The sequence below is a fragment of the Bombina bombina genome, chromosome 2 (assembly GCF_027579735.1).
Source record: "Bombina bombina isolate aBomBom1 chromosome 2, aBomBom1.pri, whole genome shotgun sequence".
Classification (NCBI taxonomy): Eukaryota; Metazoa; Chordata; class Amphibia; order Anura; family Bombinatoridae; genus Bombina; species Bombina bombina.
In genome coordinates, this window is record NC_069500.1 from 473,057,994 (window position 1) to 473,080,294 (window position 22,301).

General features: G+C 39.0%; 1 protein-coding gene across 1 annotated transcript in view; it reads right to left on the bottom strand.

The window, feature by feature from the left end:
* Positions 1–1,937: 1,937 nt before the first annotated feature.
* Positions 1,938–22,301, bottom strand: part of MVK (mevalonate kinase) — a 92,588-nt gene continuing 72,224 nt past the window's right edge. The window contains exon 10 of the mRNA XM_053702111.1: positions 1,938–2,300. Within this exon, the coding sequence (XP_053558086.1) occupies positions 2,149–2,300 (152 nt within the window). The 3' untranslated portion in view covers positions 1,938–2,148. The remainder of the gene's footprint in view (positions 2,301–22,301) is intronic.

Consider the following 22,301-nt stretch of genomic DNA (forward strand, 5'->3'; position numbering starts at 1 on the left):
GGCGAGTTAGTCGGCATAACTTCCCCCTTGTCAGATTCCTCTGGTGATAAATCTTTTAAAGACATAATATGGTCTTTATAACTTAAAGTGAAATCAGTACATTTGGTACACATTCTAAGAGGGGGTTCCACCATGGCTTCTAAACATAATGAACAAGGAGTTTCCTCTATGTCAGACATGTTTAAACAGACTAGCAATGAGACCAGCAAGCTTGGAAAACACTTTACAGAAAGTTAACAAGCAAAAAAATAAAAACGGTACTGTGCCTTTAAGAAAGATAAAAAAGGTCGGAATTTGAAAAACAGTGAAAAAAAGCAGTAAAACAAACGAAATTTTTACAGTGTGTATAATAGGCTAACAGAGCATTGCACCCACTTGCAAATGGATGATTAACCCCTTAGTTTCAAAAACGGATCAAAAAAACGAAATAGACGTTTTTTAACAGTCACAACAAACTGCCACAGCTCTGCTGTGGCCCTACCTTGCCATACAAACGACTTTAGAAAGCACCAAAACCCTTCAGAGAGGTCCTATAGCATTCAGGGAACTCCTTCAATGAAACTGGATGTCTCAGTCTGCAAAAGCTAATGCGCAATTAGGCACGAAATTAGGCCCCTCCCACTTCCTGTCTACACAGTGAGAGGCCTAACAAACTATCTCTAGGCAAATTTAAGCCAGCCATGTGGAAAAAACTGGGCCCCATTAAAGTTTATCACCAAAAGGCATATAAAAAAACGTTTAAGCACTCCCAGCAAACGTTTAATATTTCAGTAATTTGAAAAAATAATAAGAGTGTTACCTCTAATAGTAAGCATGATACTAGTCGTTATTAAATCACTGTAATCATGCTTACCTTGAATAAATCCGGTATCAACAGCATTTTCTAGCATATACATTTCTCTAGAAAAATTTAGACTGCACATACCTCATAGCAGGATACCCTGCACGCCATTCCCCAAGCTGAAGTTACCTCTCTCTTCAGTTAAGTGTGAGAACAGCAATGGATCTTAGTTACAACCTGCTAAGATCATTAGAGACCACAGGCAGATTCTTCTTCTATTTTCTGCCTGAGACCAAAATAGTACAACTCCGGTACCATTTGAAAATAACAAACTCTTGAATTGAAGAAAAACAACTAAATTACACCACATCTCTCTAACTGCTTCCATGCTTGTCGAAAGCTGCAAGAGAATGACTGGAGGTGGCAGTTAGGGGAGGAGCTATATAGACAGCTCTGCTGTGGGTGATCCTCTTGCAGCTTCCTGTTGGGAAGGAGAATATTCCACAAGTAATGGATGATCCGTGGACTGGATACACCTTACAAGAGAAATTAATGTTTAAATCCCATAATATATAAAGCAACTGCTGATATATACAGTGTTATGGATTCAATAACTACTCAAAATGCAGCTAATGAAACAGTATGGGGGTAGCTTAGAGGTGGAGTGGTACCTTGGGTACAGGTGTCATTAGTCTGACACCCCTGCTTTGGGGGAAGTATTAAAACTTACATAAAAACCCGTAACCCCCAAAATTCACACAAATAAAACAAATTACCAGCATGAGTAGTACTGGATCATTTGTTAATCAGGTCACAAAATGGTGTTCTAATACTTTACCTCACTTTTTTTGTTTCTTCTTTGGATACAGTTAGAAAACGTCAAAATACGTGAAGAAAGATCATGCTGTCCAGGTGAGATTAACCAATAAAGGAATACTCTTCCCAATCCCCCAAACAATGGCCAGAGGTTGGCTAGAAATGATGTGTCACACCTTTTTCCATCCCAAAAACAGGATGGTACAAAGCAGAGTAAAGCTCAAGCCTGGCCTACATAATTCTAAACATATAGAAACTGAGTATATGTAAAAACTTTCTCCCTACTTTAAGAAGCGTCCACATTATACATTTATCTATAAATAAATAATTTTACTACATATTTTACCATTAGTGTTTTTAATTAGGAATTAAAAAACATAATAAATAGCATCTTTAGCAATTATTTAACATTTACCAAACATATAAAATTAGAAGTATTAACACCTTTATGATGTTTGAGGTCACATTGTATTTCTCTAACTTAGGGCTATTTTAATAATTGGTATTTTACAGTGATTCATATCCCAATGTATAGAAAGTCTGTGCTGGGCTTAAATAGAATTGAGCGCACTGTTAATGTCCTCTGTCAGATCGGACAAGTGATGCACAGAGACTCCTGGAGCGCCTATGCTGGTCTGCCAGCACTGGAATCCACAGTCTGTGAGCTCTCGTTTCACTGCTTCCACCACACTGAGATCGACATCTGTTTGAAAAGATAATTTAAGCTTGTTAAATTTGTACAAAATCTTAAGGCCAAGAAAATTGGGGAAAAAAAGACGACATTTTAATCTGCCTAATTTTATAATAATGGTTTCACTGTTTTCCTGTGATAAGTTATATAACAAATCAAGTAAAAGGCAAAAGTACATCCTCTGCAAGAACAATTCCAGCAAGAGAGCTGGACAGGATACTAACCGGAAAAGCACTCTACCCTCATACGTATGGGCTTAGTGTATATAGGTTTTAAAATATGTCAACTTTATAAGTTTTATTTGAAAAGGGTTACACACAATAAAAACAGTTGCAGCAAGTAAAAGTGGTCTTCAAACTAACGGCTAGATTACGAGTTTTGCGTTAGGCTTAAAAAGCAGCGTTAGCCGGTCCTAATGATTCTTTTTAATGCCCGCTGGTATTACGAGTCTTGAAGGTACAGGCTCACCGCTTACTTTTTTGGCCAGACTTGGAAATCCAAATCCACTTACGTAAATTGTGTATCCTCTTTTTTCAATGGGACTTGCATAGCGCCGGTATTACGAGTCTGCCAAAAAGTGAGCGGTAGACCCTCTCCTGTCAAGACTGATACCGCATTTTAAAGTCAGTAGTTAAGAGTTTTACGCTACAACGCCGTAGCATAAAACTCTTAAATAAAGTGCTAAAAAGTACACTAACACCCATAAACTACCAATTAACCCCTAAACCGAGGCCCTCCCGCATCGCAAACACTAAAAAAAATTTTTAACCCCTAATCTGCCGAACCGGACATCGCCGCCACTATAATAAATATATTAACCCCTAAACCGCCGCACTCCCGCCTCGCAAAATTTAGTTAAATATTATTAACCCCTAATCTGCCACGCCCGTCGCCGCCACTATACTAAAGTTATTAACCCCTAAATCTAAGTCTAACCCAAACCAACCCTCTCTAACTTAAATATAATTAAAATAAATCTAAATAAAAATTACTATTATTAACTAAATTATTCATATTTAAAACTAAATACTTACCTATAAAATAAACCCTAAGCTAGCTACAATATAACTAATAGTTACATTGTAGCTAGCTTAGGTTTTATTTTACAGGCAAGTTTGTATTTATTTTAACTAGGTAGAATAGTTACTAAATAGTTATTAACTATTTAATAAACTACCTAGCTAAAATAAAGACAAATTGACCTGTAAAATAAAACCTAACCTAAGTTACACTAACACCTAACACTACACTATAATTCAATTAATTCCCTAAATTAAATACAATTAAATAAAATTAGCTAAAGTACAAAAAAAACCACTAAATTACAGAAAATAACAAATTACAAGATTTTTAAACTAATTACACCTAATCTAATCCCCCTAACAAAATAAAAAAGCCCCCCCAAAATAAAAAAAAATCCCTACCCTATACTAAATTACAAATAGCCCTTAAAAGGGCCTTTTGCGGGGCATTGCCCCAAAGTAATCAGCTATTTTACCTGTAAAAAAAAATTACAAATCTCCCCCAACATTAAAACCCACCACCCACACAACCAACCCTACTCTAAAACCCACCCAATACTCCCTTAAAAAAAACAACTAACACTAACCCCTTGAAGATCACCTTACCATGAGAAGTCTTCATCCAACCGGGCCGAAGTCCTCAACGAAGCCGGGAGAAGTCTCTTCATCCAAGCCGGGCTAAGTGGTCCTCCAGACGGGCAGAAGTCTTCATCCAAACGGCATCTTCTATCTTCATCCATCCGGCGTGGAGCGGGTCCATCTTCAAGACATCCGACGTGGAGCATCCTCTTCATCCGACGGCTAACACTGAATGAAGGTTCCTTTAAATGACGTCATCCAAGATAGCGTCCCTTCAATTCCGATTGGCTGATAGAATTCTATCAGCCAATCGGAATTAAGGTAGAAAATATCCTATTGGCTGATGCAATCAGCCAATAGGATTGAAGTTCAATCCTATTGGCTGATCCAATTAGCCAATAGGATTGAGCTGGCATTCTATTGGCTGTTCCAATCAGCCAAAAGAATGCCAGCTCAAACCTATTGGCTGATTGGATCAGCCGATAGGATTTTTCTACCTTAATTCCTATTGGCTGATAGAATTCTATCAGCCAATCGGAATTGAAGGGACGCCATCTTGGATGACGTCATTTAAAGGAACCTTCATTCAGTGTTAGCCGTCGGATGAAGAGGATGCTCCATGTCGGATGTCTTGAAGATGGACCCGCTCCGTGCCGGATGGATGAAGATACCGTCTGGATGAAGACTTCTGCCCGTCTGGAGGATCACTTCGCCTGGCTTGGCTGAAGACTTCTCCCGGCTTCGTTGAGGACTTCAGCCCAGTTGGATGAAGACTTCTCCCGGTAAGGTGATCTTCAAGGGGTTAGTGTTAGGTTTTTTTAAGGAAGTATTGGGTGGGTTTTAGAGTAGGGTTGGTTGTGTGGGTGGTGGGTTTTAATGTTGGGGGGGGATTTGTAATTATTTTACAGGTAAAAGAGCTGATTACATTGGGGCAATGCCCTGCAAAAGGCCCTTTTAAGGGCTATTTGTAATTTAGTGTAGGGTAGGGCTTTTTTATTTGGGGGGGGGCTTTTTTATTTTATTAGGGGGATTAGATTAGGTGTAATTAGTTTAAAAATCTTGTAATTTGTTTATTTTCTGTAATTTAGTATTTGTTTATTTTTGTACTTTAGCTAATTTTATTTAATTGTATTTAATTTAGGGAATTAATTTAATTATAGTGTAGTGTTAGGTGTTAGTGTAACTTAAGTTAGGTTTAATTTTACAGGTCAATTTGTCTTTAATTTAGCTAGGTAGTTTATTAAATAGTTAATAACTATTTAGTAACTATTCTACCTAGTTAAAATAAATACAAACTTGCCTGTAAAATAAAAATAAAACCTAAGCTAGATACAATGTAACTATTAGTTATATTGTAGCTATCTTAGGGTTTATTTTATAGGTAAGTATTTAGTTTTAAATATGAATAATTTAGTTAATGATAGGAATTTTATTTAGATTTATTTAAATTATATTTAAGTTAGGTGGGGTTAGGGTTATACTTAGGTTTAGGGGTTAATAAATTTAGAATAGTGGCGGCGACGTTGGGGGCGGCAGATTAGGGGTTAATAAATATAATGTAGGTGTCGGCGATGTTGGGGGCAGCAGATTAGGGGTTACTAAGTATAATGTAGGTGGCGGCGATGTCCGGAGTGGCAGATTAGGGGTTACTAAGTATAATGTAGGTGTCTGCGATGTGGAGGACGGCAGATTAGGGGTTAATAAGTGTAAGATTAGGGGTGTTTAGACTTGTGGTTCATGTTAGGGTGTTAGGTGTAAACCTACATTTTTATTTCCCCATAGGAATCAATGGGGCTGCGTTAGGAGCTAAACGCTGCTTTTTTGCAGGTGTTAAGACTTTTTTTCAGCCGACTCTACCCGTTGATGCCTATGGGGAAATCATGCACGAGCACGCATAACCTGCTCACTGCTAACGTAAGCAGCGCTGGTATTGGAGTGAGATGTGGAGCAAAATTTTGCTCAACGCTCACTTTTTGTCTGTCAACGCCGGGTTTGTAAAAACCCGTAATACCAGCGCTGTATTAAAGTGAGCGGTGAGCATACACTGCTCGTTAGCAACGCATAGCCTCTAACGCAAACCTCGTAATATAGCCGTAATGTAGTGTAAAGGGGGCATAGTTACAAATTCTTATCCTGAATTGATATCATGGATAGTAACTCCCACCTAAAGAGGATTTGTGGTAAATCTTAATGGTAAAGGTATGTTTGTAATCTGTGGGCTAACATCCCTGCAAAATGGGGCCAAACCTATTAGAGGCCACTATTCAGTCGAAGTGTGTACTCATATATTGTATACCTCATTGAGTATTATATGGATACTAAAATAATTTGTACCCATATGTACTCTGTGATAGAGTATTGCAACAGTAGTAGTATGGCTAGATATTCATACCTTGTAAGTTACGTGTAGTTTACACCTATATATACAAATTACTTGTTAGTGTGCCCGTGGGTCACAATTAGAATATTGGTTGCTCCATAGATTAGAGGTATATCTCCGCCGTCATTTGGACAGCCCAATATCTAAAATGGAGCGTGTGTATATAACTAAAACCACAGGAGTTACTGTGTATTCAAATGTTAAGTTACAGTGTAACCAACGACTCGCCACTAATTTTATATCGGTTGCTATTGATCAATTATAAAGTTACATATCATAATAATTAGCGAGGTAATACTTAGCGAGTGTAATAATTAGCGAGTGTAATAATTAGCAAGGTAATAATTAGCGAGTGTAATAATTAGCGAGTGTAATAATTAGCGAGGAAACTTCTACAGATTACTTGTTAAATGTGCCCATGGCTAAAATTCACATCTGTCAAAATAACTGAAATAAGGGGGCAGTCTGCAGAGGCTTAGATACAAGGTAATCATAGAGGTAAAAAGTGTATTAAAGGGACATAATACTCATATGCTAAATCACTTGAAACTGATGCAGTATAACTGTAAAAAGCGGACAGGAAAATAACACCTGATCATCTCTATATAAAAAAGGAAGATATTTTACCTCACAATCTCCTCAGCTCAGCAGAGTAAGTTCTGTGTAAAAAGTTATACTTTACCTGCTCCCAGCTGCAGGTGAAAATAAAAAATAAATGAAGAAATGAACAGCAGCCAATCAGCATCAGCAGTGCTGAGGTCATGAACTCTTACTGTGATCTCATGAGATTTGACTTAACTCTCATGAGATTTCATAGTAAGCTTCCTTTACCCGATTGGTGAAATAATATGAGAGTTCACAATGCTCATCCCCTAAGATGTCCCAGGACAGACACACTAAAATGCTGCTTAGAAATCCTTTACAATGGGAGGTGGCTACTGAGGAACTTTTGAGGTAAAATATCTTTCTTTTTTACATAGAGTTGTTCAGGAGATATTTTCTAGTCAGCTTTTTACAGCTATGCTGCATCACTTTCAAGTGTTTAAACATTTGGGTATTATGGCCCTTTAATATAACAGTGTTGGTTATGCAAAAATGAGGAAGGAATGGGCAAAATAGGGATTATCTATCTTTTTTAAACTATGAACATTTTGGTGTAGACTGTCCCTTTAACAGAAGTTTCTCTGCTACATCAAATTTAGCCAACATTGAAAATGAAAAATTAATTGCAAAGGATTCTAAGTCTAACCCTAAAAGGTTATTCAAGTACATAAATAGCAAAAAAATCTAAGGATAATATAGGTACATTAAAATGCCTGTAGGGTAGCATGATAAATAATGACAGGGAGAAGGCTGAGGTACTAAACCAGTTTTTTTCTTCAGTATGCACAAGAGAGGAACCACTGGATGATACTTTGAAACAAAATAGAACATGCCAGGCCATACCATTAACTGGGTTATGTTTAGATGATATCAGGAAAAAACTGGATAATATTAAGGTAAATAAAACTCCAGGCCCAGATGGAATACACCCAAGGGTGTTAAGGGAATTTAGCACTGTTATAGACAAACCACTACTCTTAATTTTTCAAGACTCATTATCCTCAGGCATGGTACCCCAGGATTGGCGTAAAGCTGATGTGGTGCCACTCTTCAAAAAGGGAAGCAGGGATGATCCAGAAAGCTATAGACCAGTTAGTCTGACATCAACAGTGGGGAAGATATTTGAAGGGATTATAAGGGATTACATTGATGAGCATATTCGTGTAAACAAGATTATGAGTTCTAATCAGCATGGTTTTAGGAGAAATAGATCATGTCAAACTAATCTAATTAGATTCTAGAAGGAAGTAAAAATATAGATAAAGGGGAATCAGTTGATGTGATATACTTAGATTTTGCAAAGGCATTTGATACAGTGCCACATGAGAGATTATTGCACAAAATTAAGGGATTGTGAATAGCTGAAAATGTTAGCTCATGGATAAATAACTGGATAAAAGATAGGGAGCAACGAGTAATAGTAAATTAATCATACTCAGATTGGACAAAGGTAATCAGTTGAGTCCCCCAGGGATCAGTACTGGGCCCTGTTCTTTTTAATATTTTTATAAATGACTTGGAGAAAGGATTAAATAGCGACATCTCTATTTTTGCAGATGATACTAAGTTAAGTAAGGTCATTAGGTCAGAGCAGGATGAACTTGATGAAATGTAATACGGGAAAATGCAAGGTTCTACATTTTGGAAGTAAAAATAAGCAGGCAACATATTTTTTAAATGGGACAAGACTTAGCCAAACAGAGGAGGAAAGGGATTTGAGAGTAGTAATAGATAACAAGCTAAATATGGGTGCACAATGCAGGGTAGCAGCTTCAAAGGCTAATAAGATACTAGCATGTATTAAAAGAGGCATTGATTCAAGGGAGGAAAGCATAATTCTGTCACTATATAAAGCCCTGGTAAGACCTCACCTTGAGTATAGAGTGCAGTTCTGGGGAACGATAGCAAAAAAAGATATTGCAGAACAAGAAAAAGTTCAGAGAAGGACCACAAAGCTAATAAGGGGATCGGAGAATTTAACCTATGGGGAGAGACTAGCCAAACTGGGTCTGTTTTCTTTAGAAAAAAAAAAGGCACTTGAGAGGTAACATGATTACTTTATATAAATATATTCAAGGCCCATATACAGAGATGGCAGAAGCTCTGTTTATTCCAAGAAAATTGTTTCTGACAAGAGGTCACAATTTAAGGTTGGAGGAAAGGAGATTTAATCTCCTGCAATGGAAACGTTTTTTCACTGTAAGAGCAATAAAATTGTGGAACTCATTAGCAAAGGAGGTAGTGAATGCCAATACCCTACATACATTTAAAAATAGTCTGGATACATTTCTGTATATAAACAAAATTCATCGATATGATTGCTAGTATTAAATGGATTACCTTTTAGTGGGGTTATTTAAGCTTAAAGGGACAGTCTAGGCCAAAATAAACTTTCATGATTCAGATAGAGCATGTAATTTTAAACAATTTTCCAATTTACTTTTATCACCAATTTTGCTTTGTTCTCTTGGTATTCTTAGTTGAAAGCTTAACCTAGGAGGTTCATATGCTAATTTCTTAGACCTTGAAGCCCACCTCTTTCAGATTGCATTTTAACAGTTTTTCACCACTAGAGGGTGTTAGTTCACGTATTTCATATAGATAACACTGTGCTTGTGCACGTGAAGTTATCTGGGAGCAGGCACTGATTGGCTAGACTGCAAGTCTGTCAAAAGAACTGAAAAAAGGGGCAGTTTGCAGAGGCTTAGATACAAGATAATCACAGAGGTTAAAAGTATATTATTATAACTGTGTTGGTTATGCAAAAATGGGGAATGGGTAATAAAGGGATTATCTATCTTTTAAAACAATAAAAATTCTGGTGTAGACTGTCCCTTTAACTGGAGCTTTTTGTAAGTATTTTAGATTTGTATAGGTTGAACTCATTGGACTTCGGTCTTTTTTCAACCTTATCTACTATGTTACATCCTTATAATGGTTGATTACACTTAGGATAGAGAAAGCTGATTTGGAATCACAACTCAAAAAACAATATAGATGTGTTCTGAATCACAAATATTCACATTTGTTTTAGTCCATAACATAAGGCTGAGGAACTCTTCTTTACAACTGTTACTAATCATGTTATATTTCCAATATCCAAAGAGAAAATATGAACAACAGAATGTTCTGCATATCTACAAAATACAGATTAAAGTGAGTGAAAACTGTAATTAAGAAAAAAGATACACAAGCTCATTTCACAACTGTACTGCATATTGAGTAATCTAAATAATTTCAAAGAAAACAAGGTATAACCATAAGTAAATAAAAACTTTAATTTTGTACCTCATAAAAGTCTTAATAAGAGAAAATAATAAGAGAAAATATATGCTGAACTCCTCTGTAAACTATAAATTAAAATAAGACAAGAAAAATATCTAGATAAGATCAATTTATATATCCAATACAATTAAATTCTAGTTCCTCAGAAGAATAATTACAATAATGGGAACAATTTATGACAAAAATCTAATCCTAGACCGATACATAATAATATTAAAACATATTTATGCAGAATAACACATGTAAATGTAAAGTGTATATGAAAATATAACAACATATCTAGAGAGGCTACAAGAGTGTGTGTCTGTGTATATATATATATATATATATATATATATATATATATATATATATATATATATATATATATATATATATATATATATATATATATATATATATATATATACAAAACACGGAAGGGAACTGCACTCTCATACCGGACCGGGTACACATCCCATGACCCTGCAACATGCTCAGCCCTGGGTGCCACTGGCACTCACAGGAAGCTGTGCTGTCCCCAGAGCCACAAGCAGTTAACCCCAGACAGGTCTGGGTGCAAGAACCATAGGGAAAATTACAAAACAAATTAATACAACACACAGAGAAAACCCAGCACTCACTTACAAGCTCTCAGCTAAGATTTAAAAGCAAAAATGGAAAGGTTAGTCACCGCATCTGGCCAAATGGGACAAGCTCAGGTACCACGTCAAGGTCCTCTCCAATACCTGAGACCCTAAAACAGCCACACAATGCAAGCTTTCAAATCCAAACAAACTGAAAACAAGGGAAGGGTGCACAGGAATATGTAACCACCCTAGACATATACAAAACACGGAAGGGAACTGCACTCTCATACCGGACCGGGTACACATCCCATGACCCTGCAACATGCTCAGCCCTGGGTGCCACTGGCACTCACAGGAAGCTGTGCTGTCCCCAGAGCCACAAGCAGTTAACCCCAGACAGGTCTGGGTGCAAGAACCATAGGGGAAATTACAAAACAAATTAATACAACACACAGAGAAAACCCAGCACTCACTTACAAGCTCTCAGCTAAGATTTAAAAGCAAAAATGGAAAGGTTAGTCACCGCATCTGGCCAAATACGGTGCAGTTCCCTTCCGTGTTTTGTATATGTCTAGGGTGGTTACATATTCCTGTGCACCCTTCCCTTGGCTCTGGGGACAGCACAGCTTCCTGTGAGTGCCAGTGGCACCCAGGGCTGAGCATGTTGCAGGGTCATAGGATGTGTACCCGGTCCGGTATGAGAGTGCAGTTCCCTTCCGTGTTTTGTATATGTCTTGGGTGGTTACATATTCCTGTGCACCCTTCCCTTGTTTTCAGTTTGTTTGGATTTGAAAGCTTGCATTGTGTGGCTGTTTTAGGGTCTCAAGTATTGGAGAGGACCTTGACGCATGTCCCATTTGGCCAGATGCGGTGACTAACCTTTCCATTTTTGCTTTTAAATCTTAGCTGAGAGCTTGTAAGTGAGTGCTGGGTTTTCTCTGTGTGTTATATATATATATATATATATATATATATATACACACACACACACACACACACACATATATACAAATATACACTAACATATACATACATACATATATATATATGTGTGTGTGTAAAAAAGGTTAAAATAAACAGCGCTAACAAATACTGTAAGTATTGGAAAGCAAGGGTTATACATCAAACAATTATTGTCTCTAATATATTGTTCCTATATACTACACAATGTACTACCAAGATTTGGTTGAAATATAAAATTTGATTTATTATCTAAAATGCATAATAAAAGGTGCATAGAATAAATTTAAACAATAAAAAAATCTTACAATAAAAATCATACAATAAATCTTTACAAAGAAAACAGAATTTATGTTTACCTGATAAATTACTTTCTCCAACGGTGTGTCCGGTCCACGGCGTCATCCTTACTTGTGGGATATTCTCTTCCCCAACAGGAAATGGCAAAGAGCCCAGCAAAGCTGGTCACATGATCCCTCCTAGGCTCCGCCTACCCCAGTCATTCGACCGACGTTAAGGAGGAATATTTGCATAGGAGAAACCATATGTTACCGTGGTGACTGTAGTTAAAGAAAATAAATTATCAGACCTGATTAAAAAAACCAGGGCGGGCCGTGGACCGGACACACCGTTGGAGAAAGTAATTTATCAGGTAAACATAAATTCTGTTTTCTCCAACATAGGTGTGTCCGGTCCACGGCGTCATCCTTACTTGTGGGAACCAATACCAAAGCTTTAGGACACGGATGAAGGGAGGGAGCAAATCAGGTCACCTAAATGGAAGGCACCACGGCTTGCAAAACCTTTCTCCCAAAAATAGCCTCAGAAGAAGCAAAAGTATCAAATTTGTAAAATTTAGAAAAAGTGTGCAGTGAAGACCAAGTCGCTGCCTTACATATCTGATCAACAGAAGCCTCGTTCTTGAAGGCCCATGTGGAAGCCACAGCCCTAGTGGAGTGAGCTGTGATTCTTTCAGGAGGCTGCCGTCCGGCAGTCTCATAAGCCAATCGGATAATGCTTTTAATCCAGAAGGAGAGAGAGGTAGAAGTTGCTATTTGACCTCTCCGTTTACCAGAATAAACAACAAACAAAGACAAAGTTTGTCTGAAATCCTTAGTAGCTGCTAAGTAAAATTTGAGAGCACGAACTACATCCAAGTTGTGCAACAAACGTTCCTTCTTTGAAACTGGATTAGGACACAAAGAAGGCACAACTATCTCCTGGTTAATGTTTTTGTTAGAAACAACTTTTGGAAGAAAACCAGGTTTAGTACGCAAAACCACCTTATCTGCATGGAACACCAGATAAGGAGAAGAACACTGCAGAGCAGATAATTCTGAAACTCTTCTAGCAGAAGAAATTGCAACCAAAAACAAAACTTTCCAAGATAATAACTTAATATCAACGGAATGTAAGGGTTCAAACGGAACCCCCTGAAGAACTGAAAGAACTAGGTTGAGACTCCAAGGAGGAGTCCAAATTTTGTAAACAGGCTTGATTCTAACCAGAGCCTGAACAAAGGCCAGAACATCTGGCACAGCTGCCAGCTTTTTGTGAAGTAACACAGACAAGGCAGAAATCTGTCCCATCAAGGAACTTGCAGATAATCCTTTTTCCAATCCTTCTCGAAGGAAGGATAGACTCTTAGGAATCTTAACCTTGTCCCAAGGGAATCCTGCAGATTCACACCAACAGATATACCAAATTATGTGGTAATTTTTCTGGTTACAGGCTTTCAGGCCTGAACAAGAGTATTAATAACAGAATCTGAGAACCCTCGCTTTGATAAGATCAAGCGTTCAATCTCCAAGCAGTCAGCTGGAGTGGGTCGAACGGACCTAGAACAAGAAGGTCTCGTCTCAAAGGTAGCTTCCATAGTGGAGCCGATGACATATTCACCAGATCTGCATACCAAGTCCTGCGTGGCCACGCAGGAGCTATCAAAATCACCGACGCCCTCTCCTGATTGATCCTGGCTACCAGCCTGGGGATGAGAGGAAACGGCGGGAACACATAAGCTAGTTTGAAGGTCCAAGGTGCTACTAGTGCATCCACTAGAGCCGCCTTGGGATCCCTGGATCTGTACCCGTAGTAAGGAACTCTGAAGTTCTGACGAGAGGCCATCAGATCCATGTCTGGAATGCCCCACGGTTGAGTGACTTGGGCAAAGATTTCCGGATGGAGTTCCCACTCCCCCGGATGCAATGTCTGACGACTCAGAAAATCCGCTTCCCAATTTTCCACTCCTGGGATGTGGATAGCAGACAGGTGGCAGGAGTGAGACTCCGCCCATAGAATGATTTTGGTCACTTCTTCCATCGCTAGGGAACTCCTTGTTCCCCCCTGATGGTTGATGTATGAACTTGGCCCTCGCTAGCTGAGACCAAGCTTTGAGAGCATTGAATATCGCTCTCAGTTCCAGATATTTATCGGTAGAAGAGATTCTACCCGAGACCAAAGACCCTGAGCTTTCAGGGATCCCCAGACCGCGCCCCAGCCCATCAGACTGGCGTCGGTCGTGACAATGACCCACTCTGGTCTGCGGAAGGTCATCCCTTGTGACAGGTTGTCCAGGGACAGCCACCAACGGAATGAGTCTCTGGTCCTCTGATTTTCTTGTATCTTCGGAGACAAGTCTGAATAGTCCCCATTCCACTGACTGAGCATGAACAGTTGTAATGGTCTTAGATGAATGCGCACAAAAGGAACTATGTCCATTGCCGCTACCATCAAACCTATCACTTCCATGCACTGCGCTATGGAAGGAAGAGGAACGGAATGAAGTATCCGACAAGAGTCTAGAAGTTTTGTTTTTCTGGCTTCTGTCAGAAAAATCCTCATTTCTAAGGAGTCTATTATAGTTCCCAAGAAGGGAACCCTCGTTGACGGAGATAGAGAACTCTTTTCCACGTTCACTTCTTGAGGAAGGGACGACGCTCGAATCAGAATGTCGTCCAAGTAAGGTACTACAGCAATGCCCCTTGGTCTTAGCACCGCCAGAAGGGACCCTAGTACCTATGAGAAAATCCTAGGAGCAGTGGCTAATCCGAAAGAAAACGCCACGAACTGGAAATGCTTGTCCAGGAATGCAAACCTTAGGAACCGATGATGTTCCTTGTGGATAGGAATATGTAGATACGCATCCTTGAAATCCACCTTGGTCATGAATTGACCTTCCTGGATGGAAGGAAGAAGTGTTCGAATGGTTTCCATCTTGAACGATGGAACCTTGAGAAACTTGTTCAAGATCTTGAGATCTAAGATTGGTCTGAACGTTCCCTCTTTTTTGGGAACTATGAACAGATTGGAGTAGAACCCCATCCCTTGTTCTCCTAATGGAACAGGATGAATCACTCCCATTTTTAGCAGGTCTTCTACCCAATGTAAGAATGCCTGTCTTCTTATGTGGTCTGAAGACAACTGAGACCTGTGGAACCTCCCCCTTGGAGGAAGCCCCTTGAACTCCAGAGAATAACCTTGGGAGACTATTTCTAGCGCCCAAGGATCCAGAACATCTCTTGCCCAAGCCTGAGCGAAGAGAGAGAGTCTGCCCCCCACCAGATCCGGTCCCGGATCGGGGGCCCGCATTTCATGCTGTCTTGGTAGCAGTGGCAGGTTTCCTGGCCTGCTTTCCTTTGTTCCAGCCTTGCATAGGTCTCCAGGCTGGATTGGCTTGAGAAGTATTACCTTCCTGCTTAGAGGACGTAGCCCTTGGGGCTGATCCGTTTCTGCGAAAGGGACGAAACTTAGGTTTATTTTTGGTCTTGAAAAGACCTATCCTGAGGAAGGGCGTGGCCCTTGCCCCCAGTGATATCAGAGATAATCTCTTTCAAGTCAGGGCCAAAGAGTGTTTTCCCCTTGAAAGGAATGTCAAGCAATTTGTTCTTGGAAGACGCATCCGCTGCCCAAGATTTTAACCAAAGCGCTCTGCGCCACAATAGCAAACCCAGAATTTTTTCGCCGCTAACCTAGCCAATTGCAAGGTGGCGTCTAGGGTGAAAGAATTAGCCAATTTAAGAGCACGAATTCTGTCCATAATCTCCTCATAAGAAGAAGAATTACTAATAATCGCCTTTCCTAGCTCATCAAACTAGAAACACGCGGCTGCAGTGACAGGGACAATGCATGCAATTGGTTGTAGAAGGGAACCTTGCTGAACAAACATCTTTAGCAGACCTTCTAATTTTAGCACAACTATCTTCTATGGGTATAGTGGCGCGCTTGTGTAGAGTAGAAACCGCCCCCTCGACCTTGGGGACTGTCTGCCATCAGTCCTTTCTGGGGTCGACTATAAGAAAACAATTTTATAAATATGGGGGGAGGTACTAAAGGTATACCGGGCCTGTCCCATTCTTTACTAACAATGTACGCCACCCGCTTGGATATAGGAAAAGCTTCGGGGGGCCCCGGGGCCTCTAAGAACTTTTCCATTTTACATAGTGGTTCTGGAATGACCAGATAATCACAATCATCCAAATTGGATAACACCTCCTTAAGCAGAGCGCGGAGATGTTCCAACTTAAATTTAAAAGTAATCACATCAGGTTCAGCTTGTTGAGAAATGTTTCCTGAATCTGAAATTTCTCCCTCAGACAAAACCTCCCTGGCCCCCTCAGACTGGTGTAGGGGCCCTTCAGAAACCATATCATCAGCGTTCTCATGCTCTACAGAATTTTCTAAAACAGAGCAGTCGCGCTTTCGCTGATAAGTGGGCATATTGGCTAAAATGTTTTTGATAGAATTATCCATTACAGCCGTTAAATGTTGCATAGTAAGGAGTATTGGCGCACTAGATGTACTAGGGGCCTCCTGTATGGGCAAGACTGGTGTAGACGAAGGAGGGGATGATGCAGTACCATGCTTACTCCCCTCAATTGAGGAATCATCTTGGGCATCATTTTTACTAAATTTTTTTATGACATAAAATACATATAGTTAAATGAGAAGGAACCTTGGTTTCCCCACAGTCAGAACACAATCTATCTGGTAGTTCAGACATGTTAAACAGGCATAACCTTGATAACAAAGCACAAAAAACGTTTTAAAATAAAACCGTTACTGTCACTTTAAATTTTAAACTAAACACACTTTATTACTGCAATTGCGAAAAAGTATGAAGGAATTGTTCAAAATTCACCAAAATTTCACCACAGTGTCTTAAAGCCTTAAAAGTATTGCACACCAAATTTGGAAGCTTTAACCCTTAAAATAACGGAACCGGAGCCGTTTTTATATTTAACCCCTTTACAGTCCCTGGAATCTGCTTTGCTGAGACCCAACCAAGCCCAAAGGGGAATACGATACCAAATGATGCCTTCAGAAAGACTTTTCTATGTATCAGAGCTCCACACACATGCAGCTGCATGCCATGCTGTCCTCAAAAACAAGTGCGCCATACCGGCGCGAAAATGAGGCTCTGACTATGATTAGGGAAAGCCCCTAAAGAATAAGGTGTCTAAAACAGTGCCTGCCGATATAATCATATCAAAATACCCAGAATAAATGATTCCTCAAGGCTAAATATGTGTTAATAATGAATCGATTTAGCCCAGAAAAAGTCTACAGTCTTAATAAGCCCTTGTGAAGCCCTTATTTACTATCTTAATAAACATGGCTTACCGGATCCCATAGGGAAAATGACAGCTTCCAGCATTACATCGTCTTGTTAGAATGTGTCATACCTCAAGCAGTAAGAGACTGCACACTGTTCCCCCAACTGAAGTTAATTGCTCTCAACAGTCCTGTGTGGAACAGCCATGGATTTTAGTTACGGTGCTAAAATCATTTTCCTCATACAAACAGAAATCTTCATCTCTTTTCTGTTTCTGAGTAAATAGTACATACCAGCACTATTTTAAAATAACAAACTCTTGATTGAATAATAAAAACTACAGTTAAACACTAAAAAACTCTAAGCCATCTCCGTGGAGATGTTGCCTGTACAACGGCAAAGAGAATGACTGGGGTAGGCGGAGCCTAGGAGGGATCATGTGACCAGCTTTGCTGGGCTCTTTGCCATTTCCTGTTGGGGAAGAGAATATCCCACAAGTAAGGATGACGCCGTGGACCGGACACACCTATGTTGGAGAAAAAATTCATACAATAAAATTCATACAATAGAAAGCGTACACTATTGCTACCATTGAGGACGTCTCCTCTTAGTTATAATGATCGGTAAAGGTTTTTAAATATCACCTTTCATACAGCTGTTTTAAAATTCAATACCACCTTGAAAATCAATACCACCTTTAAAAATTATCTGGGTGATGAAGTTGTAATCGTTTATATATTACTTGTTAAAGTGTTTCAAAGTTCACTTGTTATTAGGAAGTTCACTTTTACAATATGTCAATAATGCTCTTCTGTTTAGTGCACTTATTAATATTTGAACGTCAGCATTTTTACCAGATCAAACTTGGTTGCATAATAAGCTGATTTATTATGGTTATATACTGCAGTGAATGCTACGTATGCTGTCCGTTATATGCCAATAATCATTAGAATATGAACACACTACTATGTGTAGTGGAGATACGTTACCAGTCCCTTTGCCGTTTCTGTTTTAGATCTTGTGGCGTGTTACTAACACGTTTGCGGTCTATACTTGGACCGTTGAACTTCCGATCTCACCTCTGACCCCTCGGAGTGTGACAACGTCACGTTCTAAATGCTGGTATTTCGGATCTGCCGTAGGTCTCGTAAAGGTGGCGGGTATAACAGGGCTACCGGTTCTTCTCACCTCCACTTTCGTATGTGTTCATCTGTTATGACCAATAGTTGTTGCAGTCTCCTTCTGTAGTCTCTTCCTATGGTCTATTCCTATACTCTGCGCAGAGTGTTAGCTGTCAATAGAGACTGTTAGGATTCTTTCAATACTGTGTGGCTTTCTTTAGACCCCTGGATTAATGCCAACGCGTTTCACCTATAACTAGGCTTTATCAACACTGCTATCCAAGGGGATATTCACTGAATTTAAAAACCCCACCCTGAGTTCTCATTTGTTCAAAGATCCTCCAATGATTTCTTTTGAATTTAAGGTGGTATTATATCCATTATTTAAGCTGGTATTTTATCTTTAATGCTAATCTACAAGCTACGAGGTGGTTCACCCTTTATAAAGGTGGATTTGACTGTTTTCTTTATAAAAGGTGGATTAGGTCTTAGCACAGAAAATAAGAAATAATCCGCTGGTTTCCGGCATTAAAGTAGGCCCTTTAGATTGTAAACTCTCGCTATACGCAAACAATGTCCTGTTCACGTTATCATCACCCCAGACATCTGTCCCTGAGGTCCTGAAAGTTCTCAAACAATTTGGTGACTTTTCCAATTTCAGGATTAATGAACAAAAGTCAGAAATCTTAAATATCTCCCTCCCACCTCAAGAATTTCAGACCCTGTTACAGTCCTGCACTCTTAAACACCAACCACAAGCGATCAAATATTTGGGGATGTATCTTGCTCCAAACATGAAAGCCCTCCTGGAGCTTAACTTCACTAATCTACTTAATACTATATCGACAGATTTAAAGACTTGGAAGGACCGTCCCTTTTCATGGTGGGGTAGACTCCAAATTTTGAAAATGAATGTACTCCCTAGATTGCTGTACGCGATTCAAGCTGTCCCTATCACCCTACCACAGGGCCTCCTTACTCAGATACAACATGTTTTAGATTCCTTCGTTTGGGGTAGCATAAAACCCAGAGTTAAGAAGGCAACTATGTACAGGTCAGCCAGAGAGGGAGGGTTGGGTCTGCCTAGGATAGAAACCTATTATCATGCCACGGGCTTACAGAGAATCATAGAGTGGCACAGAAATAGGGACTCTAAGGCTTAGATTCCAATAGATTCACATATACTTCACTCCCCCTCTCCGGGAGCTTTATGTTGGATAGCAGGGCAGAATCGACCCCCATGGTTGAAGGCATACCCACTTTTACACCATGTGTTCGAATTATGGGACACTTTGATAAAGAGATTCCCAGGAATATCAACACTCAGATCACCCATGTCCCCAATTTCCCCAAATGCTGAGCTATTAGGGGGGGTAATGTTTGACAGGAATAACCTGAATAATTGGGAGATGGGTTACACGGTTCCCCTATTTAATTTACTCAGTGAGGGCAAACTCAAAAACAGGTTAGACCTTACAGACATCCTAGGTGGAGTTTTTGTTAGGTGGCTAAAATATAACCAAGTTCACCATTTTCTCCATACCCACCCTCTCAAACAGTCACTTACAAGAAATCTCACACCCTTTGAACAGACATGCGCTATGACAAGTTCAGCACATCACACCTTATCATGGGCTAAGAGACTCCTAGTTAATGCACAGAGCTCGAAACTTCCTGATTATATAGAAAGCTGGCATAGGGAATTGAATAAGACTATCACAGAAGCAGAGTGGGTTAAAATTTTTAATAATACAAGAAAATCTTCATCCTCAACTAGATTTTTAGAGACAAATTACAAACTCCTGACTAGGTGGTACTTGACACCTACCAGACTTAAATGCATTTTCCCTGCCTCGTCAGACCTTTGTTGGAGGGGTTGTGGGGAAAGGGGGACGATGACACACATATGGTGGGCATGTCCTAAATTGTCACCTTTTTGGCAGGGCATACAGAATATCCTAAAAGTCATAATGGGGCGGGGGGATTCCTATCAGCTAGACCCGACAACAGCCCTACTGAATCTGTTACCTAAATGTAAATGTAAATTAAGAACACAACTAATTCAGTTGGCATTGAATTCTGCTAGGTCCTTAGTCGCTAGGCTCTGGAAATCTCAAATCTCCCCGACCCTAAAGGACTGGCACTCTCACATGACAGATACCTTGAGAATGGAAGAATACGGTTTCTTTAAATCGAATAGGTTAGAATTCTTCCATGATTTAAAATTCATCTGGGATGAAATCCAAAATGATCTGAGGATAGAAGGGGGGAGCTTTACACAAGTTACAGGAGTGACCTAGGAGGAATGACAGGCCTAGTGTTATCTTAGAGAGGTATGGCTGACGTGGTCCCACCCCTGCCTGATACTCTAATAATGACCTCTTTAGCTTAGCACTTCTCTCAAAGGTTGATAGTTAAATACAAAGTCGAGGGATACCACTAGATGTGTAGAATATATACAAAGTGATCTTAAATTAAGAAATTTCGGCATAGTTTTGATGTTGTTTGAGTTATGTTTTGTACATTGGTGTCATTGTCAATCACCATGCATTTATATGGAGTGGGGCTACTGTTTTCAAATGGACTTATCACGGACAGTCTAGCTCTACTATTTCATTTTACTATATGGGAGTTCGTTCTCCTTTCTTTTGGAGACTGATGGTTTCTCCCTCTTTTGTTTCTGTTTAAACTTTTGTATCAACAATGACATCCTTTTGTACCATGCTGCTAAATAATGATAATAAAAATGAATAAATAAAAAAAAAAAAAAAGGTGGATTAGATTATTTTATTATAAATTTAACAGCTATATATGATTAAAAAAAACATATAATTTGAAATTCTGTTTGTCATAATACAGCTAAAGATTAATGGGACAGTAAACCTTAAAAATAATGTTATATAATTCTGCACATAGTGCAGAATTATATAACATTATTTAGGTGCTATAGCCATAAAATCATTTTTTACTGTTTAATTTGCTAAAATACGGCGCTTTAACAGACCCACTCTCTGCTCTCTGCTGAGCGGGTCTGTTATTTTTAGTCAGCGCATGGGGCCAGCTGTATAGTCACAGCCCGGCCCGACCGCGCCATAGCACTAAGTGCAGCTCGCTCCTGTGACAGGAGCGAGCTGCACTTAGTGCTATGGCGCGGTCGGGCCGGGCTGTGACTATACAGCTGGCCCGATGCGCTGACTAAAAATAACAGACCCGCTCAGCAGAGAGCAGGTCTGTTAAAGCGCCGTATTTTAGCAAATTAAACAGTAAAAAATGATTTTATGGCTATAGCACCTAAATAATGTTATATAATTCTGCACTATGTGCAGAATTATTTAACATTATTTTTAAGGTTTACTGTCCCTTTAAACATTCTATATTGTTTATTTATACCTTTTAAGAACAATTTATAATATTAAAAATGGTCCTATATATATATCGCTACTGAATATATTGTGAGCTAGTAATCTATAAGTGTATAATACAATTTTCAGTTGGATGGATACATTTAATATGGGTACTTAATGTTTCTTATTTATAGTTGGATATTATCTAGTGATATCTCAAATTGTGTCATATTATAGATACCATTCTAAATTATAAACTTTCAAAATTATAACATTCAATCTAATATGAATGGACTGAGATCTAATTCTGAGTTGAGTCCCTTTGGGTAAAGGGTTCCCATATTATATATATTCTGACTCTTTTTTTAATAACAATTTTTCAAAATTACCTCCTCTCCACGTTTTTTTTTTGTTTTGTTTTTTAACTTTTTTTATACCCCAATATTTTAAATCTTTGACATTATTGTTATGTATTGTTCTAAAATGTTCATATAGGTGAGTATCTTGTTGTCCCTTTTCTATATTCCATAGGTGTTCACAAATCTGTGTATGGAGACATCTAGTCATTTCACCTAAATATTGTAGTTTACAACTGCATT